Here is a 25,320-nt window from a genome sequence, read left to right as displayed (position 1 = left end):
TTCACTGATGCCCTCGAGCTTTCCATTGTTGAGTTTTAGCAGATGTGAAATAGAAAACTGAGTCATTCCTGTTCAAGGGCCCCCAACAGACACCAACTGCTGCCTGTTGCTTTGAGACCCCGAGGCGGGTCTGGGCGCCCTCTGTACTTCGGTCACGAACTCTTGTCACAGAGCAAACCGCTGCTTTCCGGGGCCTGATGCACGCGCAGACCGGGGGACGCGCGGATGACAGGACGGGCGGATCCCAGGACGCGCGGATCCCTGGACGCGCGGAGCTCCGCGCGGCCCCTGCAGCACGGCCTGACGTCACGGCCCGCGGGCAGGGCTGGGCGGGGCTGCTCCGCTGCGGAGGGCGCGGGAGTCGCGGAGCCGAGCGGGGCGGCGGCGGCGCTTCTGCTCTGCTGTGCCCTGCCCTGCTCGCGGCCGCCCGGCGCCATGGAGGAGTTCCTGCAGCGCGCCCAGTCCAAGCTGGTGAGTCACGGCGGGGGCAGCGGGCGCGGAACTTCGCCCGACTTGCGGTAACTGTGGCCCCGCGGGTGCTCCCCGAAACTTCTAGGAGAGCTCCAACAGTGCTCTAGTCCCCGTTGGGCTAGTAATGGGGCTAGTGAGCTTAGCATCGGCTGGGGTGTGTTTTGGGGATGCGTTATCTTTTCGCACCTTCTCTGCCATCTGGTTATTGCTGAATAATGCTCTGCTGTACGAATATACGAACCCATATCTGGCAGGCACGTAGGGAATGGCAGCATGTCGTTTTGGGATCATTTGCACATTTGTAGAGACTTTCAGATGCATCAAGTTTCATAGCTGAATGGAGGAATAGTTTTATGAGAAGTCAGTGACAGTCTGTTATTTGTGTGGTCTAAATTTCACTAGCAATAGGGCATAAGTTTCCATAAGCAAGACATAAAATAACTGAGAAAAATAGAAAGATTATCAAGGTCCAGCTTCATAATTGTGTCTTATTTGCCATAGGTATTCAACACTGTGTTAGGAATCTCAGATATATATAGGTCCTGTTCTCAAAGGACTTGATGGTCGGGCTGAGCTAAAACCGCAGTGCATTTATTTTTATTACCTTGCCTGATAATCTAGCCCCAAGTAATTAGTGCTCTTTTCCCTCTTATGCGCAGTGCAAACTGGTCTTAGGCCAGCTTGTTTACAATAAAGAGGGTTGATTTTCTCTGCAAAACTCAGTTTTATCGAGTTGTTACCTTTCATGTGTAGCCTGTGTTCCCGCTAGCTATCCCAGCTCTAAGTGTGTTCAATTATAGGGGTAATAATGGGTTGTAAATAAAATCCCACAGCTGCTAGTTTTGTCCTGTATTTTTGCGTACTTGGAACCTATGTGCTTACAGGGTTCCCGCCCCACCCTTTTGAGATTGTTGTAGATAACTAAATGTGAACTTCGTTGTTGATAATTTAAAGTGTAGGCCCTTCCCCGTTTTGTAGACCTGTTATGAATATGTGGAGGATGAGCAATCCTAAACCTAACATGTTCTTTCTTTGACTAACATGGTTCTCTATATGTAATGATTTGTAAAGGATGATTTGTTATACTATCATTTTTTTTGTCATGCATTGCTGGAAATCAGAGAATTAAATAGTTTTTTAGAGGACTGGCAGAATAGAAGAGAAAATTAATTCCTTAATGGCTCCCTTAATATTTAACTGGCAAATGCCAAGGGTAAACATGAAGTATGTCATCCTGGTCACGTGCCAACTAAGTTGCTATACAATGTATTTTTAAGAGTTTATAAAGTATGTCCCTTATGTTTTTGTATACACAGTCTGAATTTTGGTAGCCCTCTTAGAAGATAGTGCATAGTGCAGTTACAAATACTTAGTATGTTTTTTCATCAGCATTTCATGTATTGTGAAATTTGAGCTGGAGATTTGGTTTTGACAAACTTTCTGCTCAAGTACACCGTAGGTGATATTACTTAATAGACATTACTTATGCAATGATAGCGGTTCCCACTAATAAGTACCAAGCATTAAAACCAACTTGATTTTGCCTCTAAAAGCAAGTAGTGCATTAATCTTTCTGAATATCTGTTGATAGTCAAAAAGGTGTTGTCTAGAAAACTATTAGTCTGAAGAGGCCCGAGGAGAATGGATATTATATAATATGTAGATAATATTAATTAGATAATTATTAAATAATTAATTGATTAACTGAACACACAAGAGCACAGCCCTTTTAATTCCTGCAATGGGGGTTTTCAAAAAAGTGCAGAATTCTCTTTGTACCTTCTGAATCATTGGAGGGAAAGCCATGTTTTGGAGCTTAGTATTGTCAGGGCAAGTGTCTTTCTGACTGTGATGTTTCATTGTATGGTCATGTCAGCTGAGCATGGCTGGGGAAGAAGCATCTGAGCACTGGTGTATTCAGTTCAAAGGAGATCTATAAATCTTATAGGTTGACTTCAATTTGCCAGTTTAGTTTGTACTACAGTAGCCTGAAAATGATAACCCAAAGTAATTCAGGATTTGCATTCTGCTACATGGAGGGTTGATGATGTGTTTTCTGGCTTGGTCAAGCCTATTGTGGGGAATCTTTCTCAGCTGGTACAAGGTAGCCATAGACTGAGTTGAGGACAAACAACAGGCTATCTTTGTTTTGCCACTGATGGAAGTTAAAGCTGCCCAGGTAAATGGGTTAATGGCTCAGAATGAGTGAGCTGCTGTTTGTTATGCTACTACAGCTGTGTCTGTGGAAGATGCTAAAACCCCTACAGTTGTATCTCAGAGGCCTGATGATGCCAGTCTTACAGTGCTAGTATTTCACAGCATAGGTAATTTTCTTAGGTTAAACTGATAACAGTGCACTGGTTATATAGTTACTTATTCAGCATGAGTAAAGGAAAATTTTCTTTACTCATGAACAATAGCTCTAGAAGAACAATTGCTCCAGACGGTGCAGGAGAACCTATTACTGCAAGTGCTTCGTCATTCGTTTGGGTCTGGATCCAGCCACAACATTATTCAAGGCTGTTTTTCTACATGGAGGAAATTTTAGCCTCAGAGTGTGCTGCACAAAGGACATGCACTTTTTTTTCGTTTTCTAAGACTCTTGTATTATGTACCTTCATTGATCGTTACAGAGGAAAATTCTCTGCGTATTATCTATTAATAATAAAGTCTCCACTAGACTATTCTTTCTTAAAGAACAATGAATTTTGCTTTTGTGGCTTGTCCTGTAGTGGTAAAACATCCTCAGCAATCTTCACTAACAATCTTTAAAATTGTTACATGTAATCCATGTAAAACCAAGGAAGGAAAGTGTTACAAGGCAAAACATGACAGAATGTAAAAGATGCCCTACTGACATTTTTTTGATGTGTATGGTTCAGTCCTGCAGGTTTTTCCCCATTTTTTTCTTAAGTCTAGTAATAATGTGAGAATAGGTGAGATTACATGAGGCCAAAGGTGCTTCTAAACCAGCGTTCTGTCTTGTCTAGTGGGGGTTTATAAGCCATAGAATACACAGGCCTGCTGAACAAGTGCTGAAAGCTTGGTTCAAAATGTATAGCTCAACTACTATGTTAGCCGCAGCTAGAACCATCTTCCACATATTTGGCTATGTTATATGTTTGGTTTTTTGTGCTTTGCCTTCAACAAAATCCCAGAGGACAGCGTGAGAGACACCCGCATACAGCGCAAGCAGGTGAATGATTTCCTGTGCCTGGTGGCAGAGCTCAAGGAAGAAGTGGAGAGGCTAAGAAGCTTTAGGGAGAGTGAAAGGGAAATAGACTGGTGGAGTCATACCCTTTCAACCCCAAAAGAAGTCCAGGAGGAGACGGTGAAGCCCTGCCCCTCCTGCCATCAGGCAGATGGAGCAAACCAAGTAGGTGGGGAGGAACGGAACCTCCTGATCAGAGAGGTAAAGGAATCTCCTCCTGACCCCCATCACCTCCCACAATGACCTTAAAAAGCAGGTATGAGGCCCTGGACCCGGAGAGCCAGGCAGAGGGCAGTCAAGAAGAGGATCTGTCTGGAGGGTTTTCCGGTTGCACCCCGTCTACCAGACGGATTACAACCACAGCTATAAAGAAAAAAAGAAGGGTAGTTGCAGTTGGTGACTCCCTTCTGAGGGGAACTGAGGGCCCTATGTGCCGAATGGACTCATCCCACAGGGAAGTCTGCTGCCTTCCTGGGGCCCAGGTGAGGGATATTAGTAGGAGACTCCCTGAGCTAATCCAGCCCTGTGATTATAATCCACTGCTGATGGTCCAGGCTGGCAGCAGCATATTAATGAAAGACGTGGCAGGGTAATTGAAAAGGACTTCAAGGCACTGAGTTGATTAGTTAATGGGACAGGAGCACAGGTGGTGTTTGCCTCAGTTCCTGCAGTAGCTGGGATGAATGAGGAGAGGAGTAGGAAAACCCATGTTATCAATAGATGGCTAAAGGATTGGTGCCACTGGCAGAATTTTGTTCTTTTGACCATGGGGCAAATTCTATGGTACCAAGCCTGCCAGAGTCAGATGGGCTTCATCTGTCTAGCAAGGGCAAAAGGACTCTAGCCCCTAAGTTGGTGGGGCTGATCAGAAGGGCTTTAAACTAGGTTTGAAGGGGGAAGGAGTTGAAACCAGGCTCTCCAGAGATGAGCCTGAAGGTGGAAAGCCATTAGGGTTAGGGTTAGGGTTAGGGTTAGGGTTAGGGTTAGAACTGAAATCAGCAGCCCAGCTCAAGTGCATGTACACCAATGCACACAGCATGGGTAACAAACAAGAGGAGCTGGAAGCCATCGTGCAGCAGGAAAGCTGTGCTGTAGTCACCATCACGGAAACGTGGTGGGATGACTCACATGACTGGAGTGCTGCCATGAGTGGCTACAAGCTCTTCAGGAGGGACAGGTGAGGTAGGAGTAGTGGAGGGGTGGTTCTATATGTTGGAGAGTCTCTCGACTCTGTGGAACTTGAAGTCAGTAACAATAAGGTTGAGTACGTGTGGATCAGAATCAGAGGGAAGGCCAACAAGGTGACATCCTGGTGGGAGTCTGTTACAGACCACCCAACCAGGATGATGAGGGTGATGAATTATTCTGCAAGCAGCTGGTGGATATCTCAAAATCGCCAGCCCTTGTTCTTGTGGGCGACTTTTAACCTGCTGGATGTCTGCTGGAAACTCAACACAGCAGAGAAGAGGCAGTCCGGGAGATTCCTAGAGTGTATAGAGGATAATTTCCTGCTCCAGCTGGTAAATGAACCTACCAGGGGTGGGGTCCTGCTAGACCTGTTGTTCACAAATAGAGAGGGGCTGGTGGGAGATGTGGTGGTCAGAGGCTGTCTAGGGCACAGTGGCCATGAAATAATAGTTTTCAATGCTCAGGGATGCAAAGAGGGCCCTCAATAAAACTTCTGTCCTGGTCTTCCCCAGGGCAGATTTCAGCCTACTCAGAAGACTGGTTCAGAGGGTACCTGGGAAAACAGCCCCTGAAAACAAAGGGGTCCAGGAGGGATGGAAATGCTTCAAGAAGCAAGTCTTGAATGCCCAGGAGCAGGCTGTCCCAGTGTGCCAAAAGGTGACCTGTCAGGGAAGATGACCGGTCTGGCTGAACAGGGAGATTTTGAAGAAAATTAGGGTAAAAAAGAGAGCGTACTGACTATGGAAAAAAGGGCTGGCTACTCATGAAGAGTTTAGGACTATAGTTAGGTCATGTAGAAAGAAAATTAGAGAGATAAAGGCACATTTTGAACTCAATCTAGCCACTTCTGTTAGGGGTAACAAGAAGCACTTCTACAAATACATCAGTAGCAAAAGGAGGGGCAAGGAAGAAAACCTCCATTCTTTGCTGGACATGGGGAGGAACATAGTCACCAAAGATGAGGAAAAGGCTGAGGTATTTAACACCTTCTTTGCCTCAGTTTTCAACAGTAAGACAGGTTGTCCTCAGGACAACTGGCCTCTGGAGCTCGTAGACAGAGACAGGAAGCTGAATAGCCCCCCTGTAATCCAGGAGGAAACAGTTACTGACCTGCTGAACCACCTGGATCCTCACAAGTCTATGAGACCAGATAGGATCCATCCAAGGGTGATGGGGAAGCTGGTAGAAGAGCTCGCCAAGCCACTCTCCATCATTTACCAACAGTCCTGGCTCACTGGGGAGGTCTCAGATGATTGGAAGTTGGTGAATGTCACGTCTATCCACAAAAAGGGCTGCAAGGAGGATCCAGGAAACTACAGGCCTGACCTCAGTGCCTGGCAAGGTTATGGAGTAGATAATTTTAAGTGCAATTACACAACACCTACAGGATGGACAAGGGATCAGACTCAACCAGCAGAGGTTTAGGAAGAGCAGGTTCTGTCTGACCAACTTGACCCACCTGTTGGATGAGGGGAAGGCTGTGGATGTGGTCTGTCTGGACTTCAGCAAAGCCTTTGACACTGTCTCCCATACCATACTCCTGAAAAAGCTGCAGCCCACAGCTTGGACAGGGGCACTCTGTGCTGGGTTGGGAACTGGCTGGAGGGCCGGGCCCAGAGAGTGGTGGTGAACAGTGCTGCATCCAGTTGGCATCCGGCCACCAGTGGTGTCCCCCAGGGATCAGTGTTGGGCCCAGTCCTCTTTAATATCTTTATTGATGATCTGGATGAGGGCATTGAGTGTACCATTAGCAAATTTGCAGATGACACCAAGCTGGGGGGGGGGAGTGTTGATCTGCTAGAAGGCAGGAGCACTCTGCAGAGGGACCTGGACAAGCTGGAGAGATGGTCTGATTCCAACAGGATGAGGTTCAACAAGGCTAAGTGCCGGATCCTGCACTTTGGCCACAACAACCCCATGCAGCGCTACAGGCTGGGCACAGAGTGGCTGGAGAGCAGCCAGACAGAAAGGGACCTGGGAGTGTGGATGGACAGGAAGCTGAACACGAGCCAGCTGTGTGCCCAGGTGGCCAAGAAGGCCAATGGCATCCTGGCCTGGATCAGGAACAGCATGACCAGCAGATCCAAGGAAGTGATTCTTCCCCTCTGCTCAGCGTTGGTGAGGCCACACCTGTAGAACTGTGTCCTGTTCTGGGCCCCTCAGTTCAGGAAGGATATTGAGAGCAACAAGGCTGGTGAAGGGACTGGAGCACAAGTCCTGTGAGGAGAGGCTGAGGGAGCTGGGGTTGTTCAGCCTGAAAAAGAGGAGGCTCAGGGGAGACCTCATCACTCTCTACAACTCCCTGAAAAGATGTTGTAGCCAGGTGGGGGTCGGTCTCTTCTCCCAGGCAACCAGCAGTAGGAGAAGAGGGCATGGTCTTAAGCTGTGCCAGGGGAGGTTTAGGTTGGATATTAGGAAGAAATTTCTTACAGAGAGAGTAATCAGACATTGGAATGGGCTGCCTAGGGTGGATTCTCTGTCCCTGGAGGTTTTTAAGATGAGACTGGCTGTGCCACTTAGTGCCACAGTCTATAACCATGGTGGTAGCAGATCAAGGGTTGGACTTGATGATCTTAGAGGTCTTTTCCAACCCTCTTGGTTCTATGATTCTATGATTTACAGTTTTGTCAGGTACTCTGTCTGAGTGGGCCAGTATCCCTGTTTGTTTGCTTTAAATTATCTGACAATTTTAGTGTGTCTTCCACAATTCTTCTATCTGAATATTTTTTTCTTTGTTTTCTTTCTTTAGTTAAATATTACCGTACCCTCCTTGTCTTCTCTGACATTTCCAAGCTAAGGTTTTCTATTGCTCCTTCATACATGAGCATAATTCTATCACTCTGCTCATTCTTGTGACCTCTTTCTGAAGATTTTATAATTCTATTAACCCTTTGAAAGTCGTGGAACCCAGAACTGCCTGTCAGATTTAAGTCATGACAGCATAAGAGACTGACAGTAGTATAACAACATCTTATTTTTTTCCATTTTCTTAAGAGTTCTTGCTGTTGTACTTACTCTGTTTTACTGTCAGAAAGCAGTTTTCTGATGCTTTTGGAGTATCAGGTAAAACGAATACAAGATATTTTCTCTGTGTAGTACCCATTTTAAAGCTCATCTGACAGTCTACAGTACCTCAATACAGTTAAAAAAGGGACATGTGACGTTTTCCCTAGTCTACACTTCTTGGCCCTTGTTTCTGTTTACTGTTTTATGACCTAGTCCCTCAGTGCTGTGAGTCCTTTCTGCAGTTCTTGTAGCCAGTTTTAGATTTGACTCTCCTAAATAATCTGGTATTGTCTGCAGCTTTTTTCACCTCATTATTTGCCTGCGTGTCCAACTGGAAGTAATATTATTTATTATTTATGGATATGAGGTACAGCACATATCCCAGCACATATCCTCGTGGAGAATCCTTCATTGTTATTTTATCATTGTAAAAACTGACCATTTGTTCTTGTCCTTTTTTTCTTAATTTTAATTGTGTACTATGTCATGAGAACATTGCACCCCTTTTTTCTTTAGTGATTTAGTTTCTTTACTGGCCTCTAGACTTTTCAATAATGTTTTTGAAGACTCAAATACAATGCATTGACTTGCTTGTCCTTCTCTGCAAGTTTGTTGAATTATTCAAGAATGAAATCTAAACAATTTTCTACAAAAATGTCATACTTCACAAACACTGGCTGTATTTTCCCCAGTATATTATGTTACTGATCTCTCTGGATTACACTCTTTCAGGTGCAGCTAAGCTCTTAGGTTGGAGAAGAGTGACTGATCAGTCAATACATAATTTTGTATAATTTTTTAGGAAAATAAATCAAATGTTTAAGTCTTCAGTGGTGTAACTTCAGAATGATTATCAGACTGATTATCAAAAGGTTAGTCAATTAAATAGAGAACTAAACATTCAGAAAGTATTTATTTAGTAATTCTCTCTTGTGAAATACTGTGTACTGCAGGAGGTAGTTTGGTATTTTTCAAGTAATCTCATGTTCTTCAGGCTGTTGCAGTGAAGCTGAATGACTGTGATAAGTTGAATCAAGGGAGTCTCCCAAGAAAATAGCTGTAGGAATAAAAAAAGAAAAAAAAATCAAAATTCCCCCGTGAGATGCTGAGACCAAAGGCTGCCAGACCGTGCTTTTCCCCTGACTTTAGGTCTGTGCTTAATGGAGAGCCTAATGCTTTGTATGCTGGCTTCAGGGAAATCAGAAAGAACAGAATTAGCCCTGGGAAGGGCTTAATGCGTAGATAATACTGATCCACATATTACAGAAAACTGCTTCAAACTAATAATTGAAAGATGGTCCTTCTCCTGCAGAGAATAGCAGATTAGGTGGGGAAATGATCTTTCTAAATGCTGTGTCATCTTTAGCAGTTAACAGCATTTGGAAAAAAGAACCCAAACTCTCTAAAACTTGAGTTCTCTTAATCCCTTGCTGATATAAGAAAAGAGACTATAATTCTAGGCCAGTGTTAAGCCTAACAGGATAACACACTGGACAAATGGGGAGTTAAGCCCCTAGACAGGGAAATACTGTACTGCATGACTGGACATTTTCGAGACTGAGGGGGAAGCCCTCCAGCAGGGAGATGCCCTTGAGAATAGTAAAAAAGGCCTTCAAGGCATTGGTTCGATAGATACAAAAAATGAATGTTGTATTTGTTTCTGAGGCAAAGAAGTTCAAAGAACAGTTAGTAGTGATGGCATGACATGAGTAGATTTATGTGACCACAGTTTTAAAACAAGTCAAGTCACTTAGATAATTATTCATATTACCTTTTATTTTCCTGTCTGGAGTTTTCTTATCAGTGATAGGCAGTGGTTGCTTTGAAAATAATATTTGATTTAGCTGGAATAAAGTTGTGGCTTTATGGGAAGTGAGAGATGTTACAGAAGCGAAGCAGAAGTTATTTTCCAGAAATTGCTAAACTCTCCAAGCCAAGGAGAAAAAAGGCTTTCAAGCACTAAGAGAAGGAATCAAGTCTTACCCTCTCATGTATCTTCTTTGCATTAATCCAGCAGCACACAGGGGACTTGACTCCACTTAGCAGGGCACTTACAGTATGTACAGAAATAAAGAGTATGAGTAATGATATTGACTTCAGTTGGAAAACTCACGTGTAAATTGTATATACACCTAGAAATGTTGTAGAATCAGTCTTAGAGCTGATTAACCTTTTGTTAATTAAATCTATCAGAAGAAACCATGCAGTGTGAACTACAGAGTCAGCATTCATTAGTAATGCGGAAAAAAAGTGTAAACATTGCACCAATATAATTTTGAGGTAAATATTTAACCAAAGAATAGTTGTGAAACATGCTGAGCAGTTACACTGCTATTACAGGGCTTACAGAGTTGAGTGAAATGATTAGATAAATTTTTGTGAAATTCTGTTGAAGAGTAATGCCAAATATACATTCAATATGTGGAAGAAAAACAGAGAGCATGAAGTAGGAAGAAGGAGATAGATGCAGGGGCCACTTCAATGCAAATAAGAGATGCATGAATGGTGAAAGATGTCTTAAAAATGCCATTTGGAGATACAGTCTTCATATCACATAGCAAGACAGTAGTAGACATTTATATGTTTATGCACACACACACACACACACACACATCTTTATTAGGTAAAGTTATGTCCCTTAGACTTTCTCTCTCTGTTTTTCATCATTGTTATACAGTTTAAAGTGGAATACTTCAGCCTCTTATGGCTACCATATAACTATAAGTATTTCTTAACTGGAGGAAGAATTCAGCAAATCATAGCAAAATTATTTGACTTCCAAGAAAAATAAAAATGAACTAAATATAAAACTTGATTAAATTACTGCTGCACTGAGACATGAGAGCAGTCTGGATCTATGGGGTTACTAAAAGCAATGCAAAGAAAGGAAGGAATCATTCATTCATGTACATAGGTATAAATAAATAATTGCAAAACAATTAATAAAGAAAATATTTCCTGAAAATGGGGTCTTTTAGCTAGGAAGGAAGTTTCCCAAGGAAGGAGAGGAAGCCTCTCCATATAAGGAAACCAAAATAAAACCTGAATTGGATGAACATATGTTAAACTACTTTAAAAAGCAATCTGTAGTTGTAAGGAAAATATTTAATAACCTTAAGGATTTAATAACCTCATACAGTTCCACTAAAGCCATACAGACTACAAACATGTAGCAGAAGCTGAGAATTAAAATGCTTCCCCCTCCCGAATTTTCATCATTTTGGAGGACAGAAATAGCATTTTTAAACAATAACCTGCATACCTTGCCTTTCATCAGTCTCTGGCGCAATGATATTTTTTCCTTTTTAAAAAAAAAAAAAGAGTGTAAACAGAGGAGTAAAGCACACATTTGTACATTTTCCATTGGGGGAGGTGAAGCACATCATATTAATCATGATTAAGCCAAATTCTATCCCGATTAACTTTTGGGGTGTTGAGTCATTGCATATGTAGCTGACATACTTTGTACATTGTTCTACACAGAAATAAATTCAATAAGCATTTCAGTGCGGTATAGTAGGGTATTTACTAAGACATCATACTATCCATACTATTACTTAAGTGTGGCCGGAATTCTGTTGTGCTAGATTATATACTACATTAAAAAATCTGTTCAATGCCTGTCTTGAAGAGTCCATTAAGTAAGCTGAAAAACATAGTGGAGGAAGCAGATAAATCCAAAGTAGTAGTATGGTGGTAATAGGTAGGTGTGGTAACATTTATATTTCCTAATCTGTTTGTTAGAATTTTGGCTATTGCCTTAAAATCAGGAGCCAGAAAAGACTCTCCAGGCAAATTTAATAGAGATTAGATAAGAGCAGCTCTTTAATGAAGGCCTTCAGGAGCAAGGAGTATGAATGGTGCACACCCCCATGTCCACAATTTATGGTCCTATCCGAGAACCACCTGCCCCCAGATCTGCCCTCCAGGCACGCCTCCATGGAAGTTGGGTTGGAGGTCGAGGTCCTAAGACCCCTTTCTTCCTCATCTTCCTCTTCTTCACAGCCTGTATTGTTTTTGTAGGCTTCAAGTTTCCAGGCTTGAAGGTTGCTTTGACTATGGTGGTATCTTGTTTTTCAGGCCTGGGGTGCAAATGTTCTTAAACAGCATGAAGGCCTGCCTTGAAAAGAAGTCTAAACAAGCTTAAAGAATTTAGAAAATTTGATATGAAATGGGGGAAAGGGTTTGGTGAGTGTTTGACTACAATTCTAAAGTGTGACAGACTATACAGCTACATTAAAGCCTACAAAAAGCTAAAAATCCTAAAAATTCAAAGGCATCGTGGCAAAGGGCAGTTTTGAGTAGGAGTAACATAAAACGGAAGATGCTGAGGTTTGGAAACGTCTTTGAGTATAGGGGCAACATCAGAGGAAATGAGATGATCTAATTACCCTTTCCATTTCTCTGCTATTGACTGGCTGGAGATAAAAGTTAGCATTTCATTATTGAATAGGAAATGATAGACTAAGCAGAGAAAGATTTGAAAATGTTTTAAAATGTAGTTTAGACATTCTCTTTTGTGTGTTGGAGCAAGAAGAGCTGGAAGAGAGAGGTCTGTATGGGCAGAGACAATATGGCAGAGTCAGAGCCAAAGGCTAGAGCGAGGCTTCCCAGAGCATGGTTGTGTCTAATGATAGACAGAGTGTTAGCTGTGAGGTGAAAGTAAATAGGAAAAGTTGGTGAGCTAAACAAGCCCTCAGGACTTTGCAATAGGCAAGATGTGTGTGTCTAAACTGATTGTGATGCCAAGATTATGGGCTGGATCTGCATGTAGGATAGTTTTGTTAATCCCTATGTATTTGTTATATATGTTTCTGTGAGAGGTATAATAAAAGGAGAGGGAGCAAAACCTGAGCTTTAGCCATACTGAGTTGGACTGTATGAAGTGTTTATGCTGGGGAGGTGTGGAATAGGTGTGGGATTTTATTGGGGAAAGGGCAGGACTGGAACAGCATGGAAGTCCCATTTGCCAGCCTGGAGTCCTGAGAGAGATGAGGCTTCAAGTTTAACTGACTTCATAACATTCCTGTTACATCCTTTTTCTCCAAAAGGGAGCATGGTGCCATCAACAGTAAGACCAATCACAGTCCCTAATAACTGGAATGATACCACTTGTTCTAATGAGATATGAATATATTGCAACACAGTAAGGACAGAAGACGGACAGTGAAAAGGTTAGGAACATTTCAGAAAATGGTGATGTCTGGATGACGTCAGATAGTTCTCCTTCCTTGTTTACTTTATTGTTTGACAGTAACTGAATAATGTGTAGTAGGCCTAATAGACCTAATGCATTGGCCCAGTTCCATCTTGCACAGTCATAACCTGCTTCGGTACCTTCCCCTCTAGCTTGAATTCATTAGTCTTAAGCCTTCTTATTAAAAGTTCTGTCTAGAGCACAGTGAGATTTTGCCATGTACCTGAAATGATTTACCCGGTTTGTCCTATTTAAGAAATTTTGATTTTGCTGCATTTTGATAGCAATAATTGTGTGCATGTCTGTTTGTAATTGGAACAGTTTTGATTTTGATTTAGTCTTCTGTGTGGAAGTGACTCTATATACAGTCTCTGTTGCTAAATAACTAAATTAGCTGCTAAAGTAGCCTTTCACTGAGCAACACACCATCAAGCTGCAGTGACATTTTCCTTTATGATTAATCTTATTGTGCTGCACTGTGATACAGAGCATAAGAATTATCATTCCTAATAAATACTTTCTTGCACTTGTACAAATAGTGATTAAAAAATCCTGATCAAAGATGAATTGTTTGGGAAGAAGAAAATTCTAAATTGTTTCTTCAGCTACTACTATACTTTTAAAACTTGTGGAAATATGTGGAGACTTAAAATCTGGAGAGCTGACAGAGGCAGGCATATTCTGCTTGGTGGTAAACTTTTAAATACTTGGAGGGCCAGTCCTAAATATAGACAGTTGGCAAATAATCAGTTGATTGATTCAGCAGCCTTTCTTTGACTTAATAAGTGTTTTAATATTCAGTCAAAGTCATTTGCAGGCCTGGCTATATAACAGCCAAGTCAGATGCAGTGCAGTGATAGTTTAACTTGCTGGAAAAGTTAACTACTATTTTTTGACAATGCCTGTATGCAGTCTGCGTAAGTTTCATATATGTTTACTTAGTTTAAATCTGTTTCAGCTGTATCCTGGGCTGTCACATTACTTAGAAGAACAAGTGGCTTTATGTGATGTACCTGTATATTGTGTCTGTAAGAGGATGTTTAGGTCTATATGAAATCATGGACGTGTTAGCCTGCCAGGTTCCTGCCTGTTTTTTACACATGTGTGAATAGCCTTATAAAGTTAAAACACCAGATATGATTTCAACCCCACTGTTTCACTTCTGGCCTCTATTTGTTTTTGGATTTGGTTCTGTATTTCTTCAATTTTTTTTTTTGCTTTTTTATTTGAACAAGCATGAAAATGGCAATTACTTATTCAATTGAAATAACTGTAGTGCAGAAAAAAAATTTTTCCCTTTTTGCACAGGTGGACTTAGATGTTCTTTCTCTTGACTTATTCGAAATAGTAGGTGTGGTAATGTTTTGACTAGCAAAAATACTGTAATTCAAGTTTACCTTAATTACAATTTACCTTAATTACAAAAATACTGTAATCAAGTTACAATCTGGATTACACATTGTTTTTTTTCTTCAAAATTAATTAATCATTAAATTTGTGAGGCATTTATAGCCTGAATCATATCACTAAGGCATAGTCGGTGTAAGAGATTATATACTTCTTCCCTACCACCCCAAAGGGAAATTTTTGCATTTGTGATATGATGGAACTGTAGAGGCTAATGATAGATAAAGTGTGCAGTTGCTGCAACCAGATTTAAAATTATGCATCTTGGCTATTTTTTACATAAAATTTGTTTTGTATATGAAAGGAAGAGGTGTGGGATGGTTTTGTACAATTCTTTGTTCTCTGCATGTTCTGAGAGGCTAACTATATAAACTTATATCAAAACAGTTCCATGCTACAATGTGAAGTTGCTTCCCTCCCTTGAAAATTTGATGCACTCTAGAACTTCAGCACTGACAGTCTTAAGAGTAAGCAAAGGCAGTGGCTGCATTTATTCAAGTGGCAGAACAATGCGTTAAAGCCTTCATTCCATGGATGAGAGAGTAGCGCAGATTGGAATTCTAGTCTTTCATCTCCAGCGACATGGACTTATATCCTGTTTTAGATCACATGTGAAAAAGAGTTAAGTGATCTAATCTTAGCAGCTATTTGCTCACCTCTTGAAGTTTTCAACTGTCAGCTTTTAAACAGTGGAAGAGGGATTTCTGGGGCTGGGTTTGAGGTATTTTGGTTGATCTGTTTTGCAAAGTTTATACAACAGTTGTTTTATAGTATGAGCCTGTCTCAATATCAAAGTGTTGAGCCTTCATTTAAAAAAACCAACCAAACAAACTAGCCATTAACACATACCCCTCACACCCCCTCGCCCCTGACCAGTTACAGTCTCATGGTCTGAAAAGATAATTTGTTTACATATTCTCTAGTAAAACAAAAGTTACAGTTGATAGAGAAAATGAACTGATCTAAAGAAATATTTTTAGTTAAGTTTAGGTAAGTATGAAGACTAGGAACTCTGACTGGAAATGATGAGATTTTCTTGAAAATAGAACAAGTTAAAGTATATAGTTTACTTTTGTGGAAACAGTTTACATGCTACTTCTGTGTTCTGTATCTGTATTGATATAAAATAATCTGAATGTGTCTCTTTACCAAATTGTCTATGATGGCAGAAACCACTGCATGAGAAAACTTCAAGGCTTACTATTGATTTTTTTCCCCCCAAGCCTCTTGTAGAACTTATTTGAGATTTTATTGTCAAATGCCTTGCAACCGTTCTATTAGGTTGGGAATTAAAGTTCTGTTCTGTGTGTTAAAGTAGTGAAACTACAGATTAATGCCAATGTTCTTAGCATTAGTTCTTAGCTGAGAAAAACAGAAGAGAGTGCTTCCAGTGTGCTAAAATGGAACATTAAATATAAAAATGCTCTCTTTTAATGCAAATAGCAATAAGGAGATGACCTTACCTTCTTGTGTCCTTTTCTCCACAACTTTGTAGCTTCCAAAGACAGGGCACTAACAAGATCTCTATTTATATATTTATTTTATTTTATTTTTCTCTCTCCCTCTTTCTTCTTTCTTCTCTCTCTCCTTTCCATGCAGTACATTACTCAATAGGCAGAGCCATGATATTGTCATATGGCTTTTAGGAGTAGGGGTGTACAAAAAAGTACAGTCTCCTAGTAAATTTCAGCAGTTTCGGAGCGCTGTAATATAAGTACTTTGTGGTTCTTCCTCAGTGCTTGTGATATTGTAGTTTGTCACTTCCATCTGTGCCAACCAATGAGGTACAGATTTGTTCTTTTGAGTATCTTATGATTGTTTATGAACTGCCATTTTCTATTCTACTTTACAACATGCTCTCCTTTGCTAGATAACCAGCGGGGTCATCCTGTCTGCTTCTGAGGTTGTTTCTCTTTGTATTTTGTTGTGCTGGAAAATAAGCATGGATGCTAAACAAGATGTGAAAGACATTCTACATCTTTCTAGACCCATTTATTTACATGTGTCCTCCATTGTTGCCTGAGTGCTTAATCACTTACCTTTTTGAGCTAGTGAGAATTTAAGTCTTCACATTATTTTGAATTTCCAGACTCTAGATCAGTGCTGTTTGATGATGTTGTGGAGAAAGCAACATAGTTGCCATGTTACGTAGTGATTAGAATCTAGCTGCTTCTCTTACAACCTCATCATAATTACAAATATTGAGTTAGCAGCAGTCTGTAGGAGCAGAATCTGCTCTTTGCTCCCATAAATCAGAATTGGCTATACTTATATATTTTATATCATTTGAACTGCAGTACAGTAGCAGAAATTACAGTTGGAGTAGTAATCTGACATGTTCTGTGCAATCTGAAAACATGAAAGGTAACATAATAGGTTGCATTCCTGGCATTGTAAGGTGTAAGCATCTCTCTCAAATGCATGAAAGTCTGTCACAGACTTATTTATTGCATTGTGAGAATGTAGGACTTGCTTTAACATACAGGTTTGGATTTTAACATTTCCTGAGCGACTATATATATCCTTTAGGAGTCTATAGGGGGAAAAAAAAAGAGGCAAGGCAGAAGAAACCTGAAGGGAGCTGTTAACACTGAATGTAGCTGTCCAACATGGCATCCTAGCCTTACCAGTTTTCACTTAATCCATACTATTAAATTACCACTTTCACCTAGTTCACTTGCTTATGCGCTCACACTTTCTGTCATTCGCACACACAGAGAGAAGCACAAACCTTAGGGAGTCTGCATGTAGAAATTGTTGAGACAGGCAGGAAAATTCCTAAGGTGGCAAGCGTTGAGACCTTGTTGCATAAGACTGGTTCAGTTGGAATCTTTCATGGGTATTAGAAATACTATCCTCTTGCGTAAATTTGCACCTCTAAAGAAAGAGGAAACTAGGCTTTCCTTATGCCCATATTGTATGGGCATAAGATTTTGTCTTTCTGACAAACACTGTTAAAAAAATAAGGTACTCTTAATACTCTATTTTCACATTGATTTGAAGGAAAAATTTGAAGGCCTTGAGGGCAAGACTTCCAAGGAATGTCTGAGGTCACTTGGTTTGCTCAGCCTGGGAGAAGAGAAGGCTAAAGAGAGACCTCGAAGGGGCAGTGGAAGGGGAGCTGCTGATCTTTCTCTGGTGAGCAGTGATAGGACATAAGGTAGTGGAACAAATCTGCATCAGAGGAAGTTCAAATTGGACATTAGAAAAGGTTTTCACTGGGAGAGAGAGTGGTCGGTCGGCCTGGAACAGGCTCCTCAGGGAAATGGTCACAGCATCAAGCCTGTCAGGGTTCAAGGAGAGTCTGGATGATGCTCTGAGTCATCACACCTGGTTTAGTGTTAGGTAAGTCCTACAAGGATCAGAGAGTTGGACTTGATGATCCCTATGAATACGTTTCAATTTGAGATATTCAAGGATTCTGTGATTCTGTAAAATATGAAGAGCTTTTAATTCTTCCTTTGAAACAAGAAGAAATACAGTAAACAACTTTCCTCAAGCTTTTCTACAAAATCTAAAATGGATCTGTTTTCTGTGTGGTCATTGTTTGACATGCTCTTGCAGGTATTTTCATTGTCATTTTCATTGTCATTTTAAAGGAAGGACAGGATAAGCTCCATCAGTCCAAGATTTCAGCAGAATACACAGCTGCTGTAAACAGAACATGTGACTGGATGTCACCGACACTGTACATAGCTACAGTTGAAAGACCATTTATCTTCATATTAAAAAGATTTAGCCCTTGCAATAGACTGTTGTAACAGTCCAGAGAAACCAAGGAGTGGCATGTTTTCTAATTCAAATATGCCTGGGGTTTTTTTTTGGTTTTTTTTTTTTTTTTTTTGAAGAGTAACCCTTCACTGCTGAATATTTAGGAAGTACCCAATTTGTGTGATAATTTGATATGAATTAGATAGAAGAGCATGTTGTCTGCACTGGGAGTTAGAAACCACTTCTGTAATAAGAAAAATGAACAGAAGTCTGTAGGAGTAGCTAACACACTGGGCAAGGGAATTTTCTTGCACTTTCTGCATCTTTACAGAAATACTTGGGTACTTGCAAGCCCCATGCTATTAATACTGAGTACTGTTTTGAACAAGACTATGGTGTGAAACATTTAATTTATGAATAAATTGCTGGAAATCATAGAACCTTATTTGACATGATTGCTGAGTAAGACAGGGTCCAGGCCAGGGACTGAGAATCATATACACACACACAGCCTCTCCTCACCCCCCTAACAAACAGAAACCAAACGAATAAAAAAACCCCCCCCAAACCAAATATGCAAAACCCCAGTAAAAATACCCCACAAAAAAGAAACACCAACCAACCAAAAAATCCCCCAACAAATCAAAATCTCAAGAGAAAAGTGAAAATAGAGTGATAATATTTTTTTAATGCAGAAGTGTCCTATTTAGTTCCAGGTTCTGTCAAAAGTCTAAATAAACTTGCAAACTTGACCCGAGTCTTGACAACTTCTATTTTCTCTACACTTACATTATTTGTCTGCAATGTTTAGTTACTATTGTTAGAGAGATACTAATTTCAGCGGCCCAGCTTTACGTAATTCCAAATGTTTCTGAGGGACTTTAATGTACATAAATCAACATGCATAAAATTTAAAATAGCTCAAACCCAATGAGCTTTAGTAACTAGGTCTTTTTCCTGTTGAGCCGTTATACAAACACGTGCCACGGTGCGAGGGGGGATGAGGCCGTGACACAGCACGGATAGATACGGAGGCAAGGCAGAGGTGCTGTCGCTGTTAATGTTGGAACGCCCAGAGCGACACAGATATCAGACGTAGTCCAGGTGTAAGGTGAGCAGGAAGCTGTTTATTGCTCTAAAGTGTTTCTTTTATATTCTTTGTACGCTATCGTGACACAACACAACTGGTCAGAAGTCTCAAGCATAAAAAACTGTAGACACTGCACACACTCTTATTGGTGACACTGAAGACACTGTCCATGCTGTGACATGCTTTTGGTGACACTATACACATCTTGATTGGTGACCTTTGGTCTGGGCTGCATTACATTTGTTCCGTCTGGCATTACAGTAAATATTTCCTAAAAGTTGTTTACATTCCTCATCACTAATTGCCAGGCTGCTGACAGGTTCTCTGTCAACCCCGACAATTCCCCATCTTTTTTTATTTTATACCATAAAGATGGCTTTGACAGTCTGTTGCAGGGCCCTTTGCAACAGGCTGATCAAGCAAGGCACCGGCATTGGCAACTCCTGATCCAAAGCTAAAAAGAAACACAGCAACAACATCCCACCAAGAAAGAATCCAGAGAGCTCATCCACTATTCAAAACAAGGATTCACTACAGTCCTAGAGATCCATGTAATACATTCCCCCAAAGTCTTAACACTCCAATACAAAAGCATTGTTAAGTTCGCACTCACATATATTGTAACACATATATATCTACACAGTCTCTCTCTCTCACACAATCTCTCTTCAGTCATTCATTGGTGGCCACCTCAGTCACTCTTCACTCACACATAGCTGGAATTTCTATTATACCTTTACATTTTAATTACACACTTCACATTTTAAGAAGTTATTGGCTGTGTACTTCTCAGTTTGTCATCTTTGGCAGTCACGTTTAACAACTGTACCTGGCTTGAAAAGGAATACATACAAGGAATATAAGGCCTAACAAATTTAAATGAGATCTATTCTGATTTAGCATCTGCTTATGCGCCTGCATAGTCTCTTTCCCCCCTTTTTATATTTTAAAATGTTTATTTGTGGTGTAAAATGTTTTCTTGACAATAATTTGTCCTATGAGTGAGTTAGGAATTTCTGCATATTTGTATCTTGCAGTAATTTGATTTGTCTACGCAGCACAATAAAAACAATGTCATTTGAGATAAAAGAATATAAGAAAGTAATGCCTGTACACCTTCAATTTCCAACCAAAATGCACCCAATTTGTTTCACAACCCAGGTTCCACTGTTATAACCATTATTTGTTATTAATGCTATTTCATTTTGGGTACTAACTTCCAGTTAAGTCGAAGTTAAGAAGACAATATTAGATACAAAGCATTCTAAAGGAGATGATCAAGGAACATCAAGAGAAATTACACATCATGCATTATATACTGTGGAGAAGCAAGATTCAGGATGGGAACAGTTCCAGGCATGGAGAAAAGCATACAGCAATTGGCAGGACTTTCATATGGACTTTACTGTTATTATGTGGTTTCACTGTATTCATGCTACACAGTGCACAACTGCACATGCCCAGGCTTCCTCCTCCCCCTTTTGCCTGTGCCCTGTTCTGATTTGCTCCCCCATTTGTCTGTCTGATAGCCCACCTGATGTTCTGCCCCCTTTCCCTGGCGGGATGGTTAAGAATTGGGCGCACGCCTGAATAAAGAAGCTTGCTTGCACCCTTCCTCGTGTCCTGTCCCCTCTTCCCTTCGGACCGCAACAATATACGCTACTTGATCTTATTTTTAGTTCCAGTGTCTTCTGTGAGAAGTCAGTCCAAGTCATCTCTGACGTCTGGGACGTAATTGACTCTCAGCTCTTGTTCATCTGCTTCTTTTAGTTGTTCTTCACCTTTAATAAAAAACTCACAAATTTGTTATTAATAGTTCAGTAGTTTTAAGTGGGTATCATGGGTAATTTTGCGGTTTTTCTTTGAAGCTGAAGGCCTAGGGATGATTCTTTGCAGTGTAATTCTCTCTGTTGGAGATAGGTTCCATGACTTGGTTCTTTGAATTTTTTCCTGGAGCATTCTTCAATCCTGCTTCTCAAATAACATTGGTTAGAACAATCACATTTAATTTTAGCTCATCTTTTTAGGTCTCTAACTTCTGTATTTCCTTTTACTTTGCTTTTATCATTTTAAGCAGCATTTTATCATGTTGTACTGCAGAAAAATTCTCTCCTATTGTAAAGTAAAACACACTGAATTTCAGGAAGGACACTGTAACTTCAATAAAAGCAAATAGCAGCTTTTATTATGAAGAAACAATTGGCTGTTCAAAATCCCAGCATATGGAAATCTTTCAGAGGATGGGATTACTGATTTTTATAAGGGCCTTAGTTGCATAATTGGATTAAATATAGTTTTGCATCTTTTACTTTTCTTTTATCAAGCCACACATGGCTTGGGATTTTACCAGGATTCACAAATTCATAGGGCAGATTCCTGCCCTATGAATGTAAAAAATGAAACTGGAGAACAGTCACATCCTTTTAAAACTTAAGCAGTCTCATCCAGCCTCTGAAACAATATGATCAGCTAGGATTTATAAGCAGTTAATTCTGAAATTTTGCTGATATTTATATATTTTTCTGGGATATGCGAGAAAACTTTAAACATCTTATTTAAACAAAATAGATGTAACAGTTTAACTTACATCCATGTATTTAAGAAGTTAACACTTGTAAAGTAGTTTTCAACTTTAGCAATTTACATAAAGCCACAGTAAAACTCACTCAGGCTGCTTTAAACTAGGGTTTTGCTCATAAGAGTATACCAGGGGATCCAGAATGCACACCTTGTAAAGCAGCAACAGTTCTGGTTTAAGCTTGTCACCTGATAACAGGGACACACCTCTGCTGCTTAGCACAGAGACTAGGACAGATGCAGTTTAAACTTGAAACACTCTCTATTGTTAGGCAGTTTCCTGTATTATATCTTTAGATTTTATCTTTTTCCGCAAAGGTGGAAACTTCCAGCTAGAAACAGTTTACTTATTTTTCCCTTTTTTCTCTGGCAAAAACTGCCTCTGTCAAATAAGATATTTTTGAGCAAGGTATTCCACCAAATAAGTCTACCTTAAAGCTTCTTCAACAATCTCAAAAAACCTATTTGTAAAATACAGAAGCAACAAAAGAATGTTTACAGAGCTGTTTGAGCAGGGGGGGAGAGGGAAGGTAGAGCAGCTGTGCTTAGAACTCTGCTGGAGGATCACTCCCCCCACACACACTGGAATTTTCTTATCACAGGCAGTTGCCAGCAGTTACTTTAAAAATTTCTCCATTACATTTATGTACGTATTTTAAAACAATTTTGCTTAGTTTAATGAACAACTTCAGAAAACAGTTAGTGAGACTATGCCATGAAATTGTAAGACAATTTCTTTCTCCAATCAGAAGGTTACAAAGTTGCAATTTCTACAAAACAGGATATTTTCATTCCCCTCCCAGCTCTGAGGGAGTGAATAAAGTTTTTGCTTAGTTACCAAGCAACAGACCATCTCTATCATGTGAAATACACTCTGTTTCTTTCCCTGGCAAGGTTGAATCTTTTCAAGGGAAGGCTTTTTACTTTTCTTTTTCCTTTTTCTCCTGGCAAAGAACTTTGTTTCTTCACATACACACAGAGTAACAATAATATTGTGAGCTCACAAAAACACATTCCACAGACACTACAGTTAACACGAGAATTAAAAGAAATATCAGAAGGCAGTTTTTGCCCCCCTTTTCTTTCCACCCCCCGGTAGGGCTTGTCGTCTTCAGGCTTCCATGACACCAAACTTGATTTGTTGCATATTTTTCTGTGTTTTATCTTACACACATTGTGAGACTAAAACAGCCAATTAGTACATGAACAAAAAATAGGTAACTCAGGCTGTGAAGAAGCAAGAGAAGGAGGTAGATGCTGACTTTTAAGTTCGAAGGCTTATACAGGGATGGGCTTTGCTGTCTTGTTTTCTGCCGGCCCCCACTGTTCTAATTTATCTCTGTCCCTCTCCATTCGCTTATATATCTTGACTTGGATTTCTTTTCTTAGTTATTTTCTCGGTGGAGTTATCTGGTGGAAAAACTGTTTTTTCTGCAGCAGTGGCAATGGAGAGGGGGGGTTCCTTACTTCTTTTCTGTCTCTGGGAGTGAATTATTAAATTTTTCTGCATTTTTTTTTCTTGGAGGTGTAGTTCAAGGACAATTTGTTACATCGGCAACCTGCTTATCTTTCTGGGCAACTGCATTTAAAAGTTTTAGTTCTTATATGAATTATTGCATAGATTGTTGCCTCCCATACTCTTCTAAATCTTTCAAAGTCTCACGGAGCAAGTGTTAGGCAAACAAACGAAATGCAACTTAACGTAGTAGCTTCAAAGCCTTATTTTCAGTACTATAACAGCACACGTCGTAAATTAAATTCAGCAACCTGGACATTCTTTCGGTTAAGGAGGACTTCCATGTAGATAGAACTACACTTTCCTCCTTTGTTATATGCTGTCCTGTCATTAAAATATAGTCCCTGTTGGCACCCTCGTTAGCTTAACTAATGAGGGTTCAAAAAAGTTCAGGTCCGGACCTTTTGGCGGGAACCACAACCCCGCTCTCAAGCTTCACCGGGCTCTGTTCCCCCTGTGCCTCGCCCCACAGGTCCAATCTCTCTGTAGGAGAGAAAATCTCTCCTCTTTTCCCCTCTAGGAGGGAAGTCACGGCAGCTCCGCAGTTGGAGATAAATCCTTCTTCAACATTGCAATCACGTCGGTGTCTCCATATGTTGCTGTTAATGTCGGAACGGCCAGAGCGACACAGATATCAGACGTAGTCCAGGTGTAAGGTGAACAGGAAGCTGTTTATTGCTCTAAAGTGTTTCTTTTATACTCTTTGTACGCTATCGTGACACAACACAGTTGGTCAAAAGTCTCAAGCATAAAAAACTGTAGACACTGCACACACTCTTATTGGTGACACTGAAGACACTGTCCATGCTGTGACATGCTTTTGGTGACACTATACACATCTTGATTGGTGACCTTTGGTCTGGGCTGCATTACATTTGTTCTGTCTGGCATTACAGTAAATATTTCCTAAAAGTTGTTTACATTCCTCATCACTAATTGCCAGGCTGCTGACAGGTTCTCTGTCAACCCCAACAAGGTGCAAATGGAATGCTTCATTGAGGCGTGCCGGGGTTTTATGAGTTCAGGTGGGGAAAGGGCTAGAACATGGGGTGGAACATGAGGCAGACAAACGGGGGAACAAATTGGAATAGGGACACAGGCAAAGGGGGAGGAACATGGGAGGAACCGGGGAAGGAAAGGGCAAATGGTAACTGTCTCCTCTCTGCAGCTTCTTCAGCCTATCAGAGAGGGGAACAGGGAAGCAGGGAGCAGGCAAACTCCTGGCAAGCCCGGGCATGGCCAGGCTGTGCACTGTGTAGTGTGGATACAATGCAATACACATATCTGAAACCACATAATAACGGTAAAGTCCATATAATAAAGTCCTGTCAATTGCTGTATGTCTTTCTCCATGCCTGGAACCTCTCCCATCATGAATCTTGCTTCTTCACAAACACCTGTATAAATTTGATAGTTGTATGGGAGGCCAGAGAGCAGTGTTAATCTAGGGAACCAAATGTCAGTTGAAAATAGTGGGGTGTTTCCAGTCACAGAGAGATGGGTTTTCCCTTCCCTGTCCTCTATGGTGCTCATAGCTTCTGCTGCTAAATCGTCTGTGGGAAGAAAGTTTTTTTCTCTTCCTTCTGAAGAAGGCCATGTTAAGCCACAGTGTTATTTCTATTTTTGACAGGGCAGTCTGTCATCCAGCACCTAATAGTAAAGCTGTCTAGTCTCTTTCTCTTAAAACACATCTCTTGGAAGTGCATCTTTTGCAGTGTCCCAGAAGGAGAGAATCAACAGGTCTGATTTTAGCTCCTTATCATCTGCTATTTAATTAAAAATCCTGGAATTGGACTTGCTATCAGTGGGAAGAAAAAGGAAGACACGGAACATCAGTGCAATATGATTTTTTTAAGCTTATGATAATCTCTAAGGTAAATGTACTCAGTAAGTCAGCTGTGATACCTGTTTTGTCCCTGTCCTCAGACCCACACAGCTGCTATGCC

At 40.7% G+C, this 25,320-nt stretch overlaps 1 protein-coding gene across 9 annotated transcripts in view; it reads left to right on the top strand.

Moving 5' to 3' along the window:
• Nucleotides 1-347: 347 nt before the first annotated feature.
• The window catches only part of PRUNE2 (prune homolog 2 with BCH domain), a 146,432-nt gene continuing 121,459 nt past the window's right edge, over nucleotides 348-25,320 (top strand). For 8 of the 9 annotated variants that reach the window (XM_064641119.1, XM_064641118.1, XM_064641112.1 and 5 more), the window contains exon 1: nucleotides 361-471. In XM_064641119.1, coding sequence (XP_064497189.1) covers nucleotides 436-471 — 36 coding nt within the window. In that variant the 5' untranslated portion in view covers nucleotides 361-435. Of the gene's footprint in view, nucleotides 472-25,320 lie in introns of all 9 variants that reach the window. The other variant, XM_064641120.1, reaches the window with a different exon arrangement.

This window comes from Pseudopipra pipra, chromosome Z (assembly GCF_036250125.1).
Source record: "Pseudopipra pipra isolate bDixPip1 chromosome Z, bDixPip1.hap1, whole genome shotgun sequence".
Taxonomy (NCBI): domain Eukaryota; kingdom Metazoa; phylum Chordata; class Aves; order Passeriformes; family Pipridae; genus Pseudopipra; species Pseudopipra pipra.
This window is presented reverse-complemented; position numbering and strand designations above follow the sequence as displayed.